This window comes from Myotis davidii, unplaced genomic scaffold (genome assembly GCF_000327345.1).
Source record: "Myotis davidii unplaced genomic scaffold, ASM32734v1 scaffold67, whole genome shotgun sequence".
Taxonomy (NCBI): Eukaryota; Metazoa; Chordata; class Mammalia; order Chiroptera; family Vespertilionidae; genus Myotis; species Myotis davidii.
The window spans coordinates 1,425,545-1,426,627 of record NW_006298521.1 but is presented as its reverse complement, the minus strand read 5'-3'; the positions used below and the strand labels follow the sequence as shown (position 1 = coordinate 1,426,627).

The 1,083-nt window shown below is 60.8% G+C and overlaps 1 protein-coding gene across 1 annotated transcript in view; it reads right to left on the bottom strand.

Annotated features, from left to right (window-relative positions):
• Nucleotides 1-1,083, bottom strand: part of PHF21B (PHD finger protein 21B) — a 79,890-nt gene that overhangs the window by 21,129 nt on the left and 57,678 nt on the right. The window contains exons 9-10 of the mRNA XM_015570740.1: nucleotides 428-479; nucleotides 61-152 (exon numbers count right to left, since the gene is read on the bottom strand). Of these exons, the coding sequence (XP_015426226.1) occupies nucleotides 61-152; nucleotides 428-479 (144 nt within the window). The remainder of the gene's footprint in view (nucleotides 1-60; nucleotides 153-427; nucleotides 480-1,083) is intronic.

Genomic DNA, 1,083 nt, shown 5'->3' with positions numbered 1-1,083 from the left:
CTCAGGCTGGAGGGGATGGCTGGCAGGGAGGTGGCAGGCGTCTGGGATCCAGGCACCCACTCGGCTCAGGGCCCCGTGGGCCATCACCCAGCCCAAGGCTGTCTCTCTTAGAACCCTGCACACGGGGTGCCTCTGGGCAGATGCTGGCCTGGCTGAGCCACACGGTGAGACAAAGGGCTCCCGGGGGAGGGGGTGCAGGCTGTAGCTCAGGTGGCCTCGCCCCCCGAAGCCCCAGGCATGGAGCCTTCCCGGAGGCCTGGGCTGGCCGCCATGGCTGGCACTGGGGTGGGCCTCCCAGAAGCTGGTTCACCCTCGGGAGCTGCCCTCTGACCAGGGGGACTGAGACCCACTGCTCCGGGCTGATTCCGGCAGACCATCCGCCCCCCCATCACAAGGGCCAGTCCCAGCCGTCCTGCTGCGGACCTACCTTCCAGGTGCTCCGTGGTAACCAGGCCCAGCGCCACCATGAAGGCGATTTTCTGAGGGGAGGAAACAGAAGTGTTACCTCGCTTCATCATTCGCCCATTCATCCATTCACCCATCCATTCACCCATCATTCACTCATTCTACAGGCACTGCTCAGACCCCTATGCCCTGGCTCCTCACTGTGTCTCCTTAGCTTTAACCTAATGGACTTCCTCTGTCCTGGGACCCACCCCAGACCCACGTGACATTCAGTCCTCACGCCTCCTCAGCTGCTCTGTGCTGTGAGCTTCTCAGCAGCCCTCGTTTCTATGGCCTTGATGGTTGTGAGGAGGGCAGGGCCTCTGCAGGCGGCCCCTCCACTGGGATTGGCCTGATGAGGTTCTCAGGGTTACAGCGGGGTCGTGGGTTGGGGAAGAAGACACAGAGGAAATGCCTTCTTGTTACATCCTGTCGGGGACATGCTGTCCACTGGCCAGTGATGCCGACTGGGCACCTGGCTGAAGTGCGCCTGGCAGGGTTCCCACCAGGACCTTCCCATCACCCCGTCCCCCCGCCCTTATTTATTTTTTTGGCTAACCCTCACCTGAGGATATTTTCCCATTGATTTTTAGAGAGAGTGGAAAGGAGGAGGAAAGACATGGAGAAACATCGATGTGA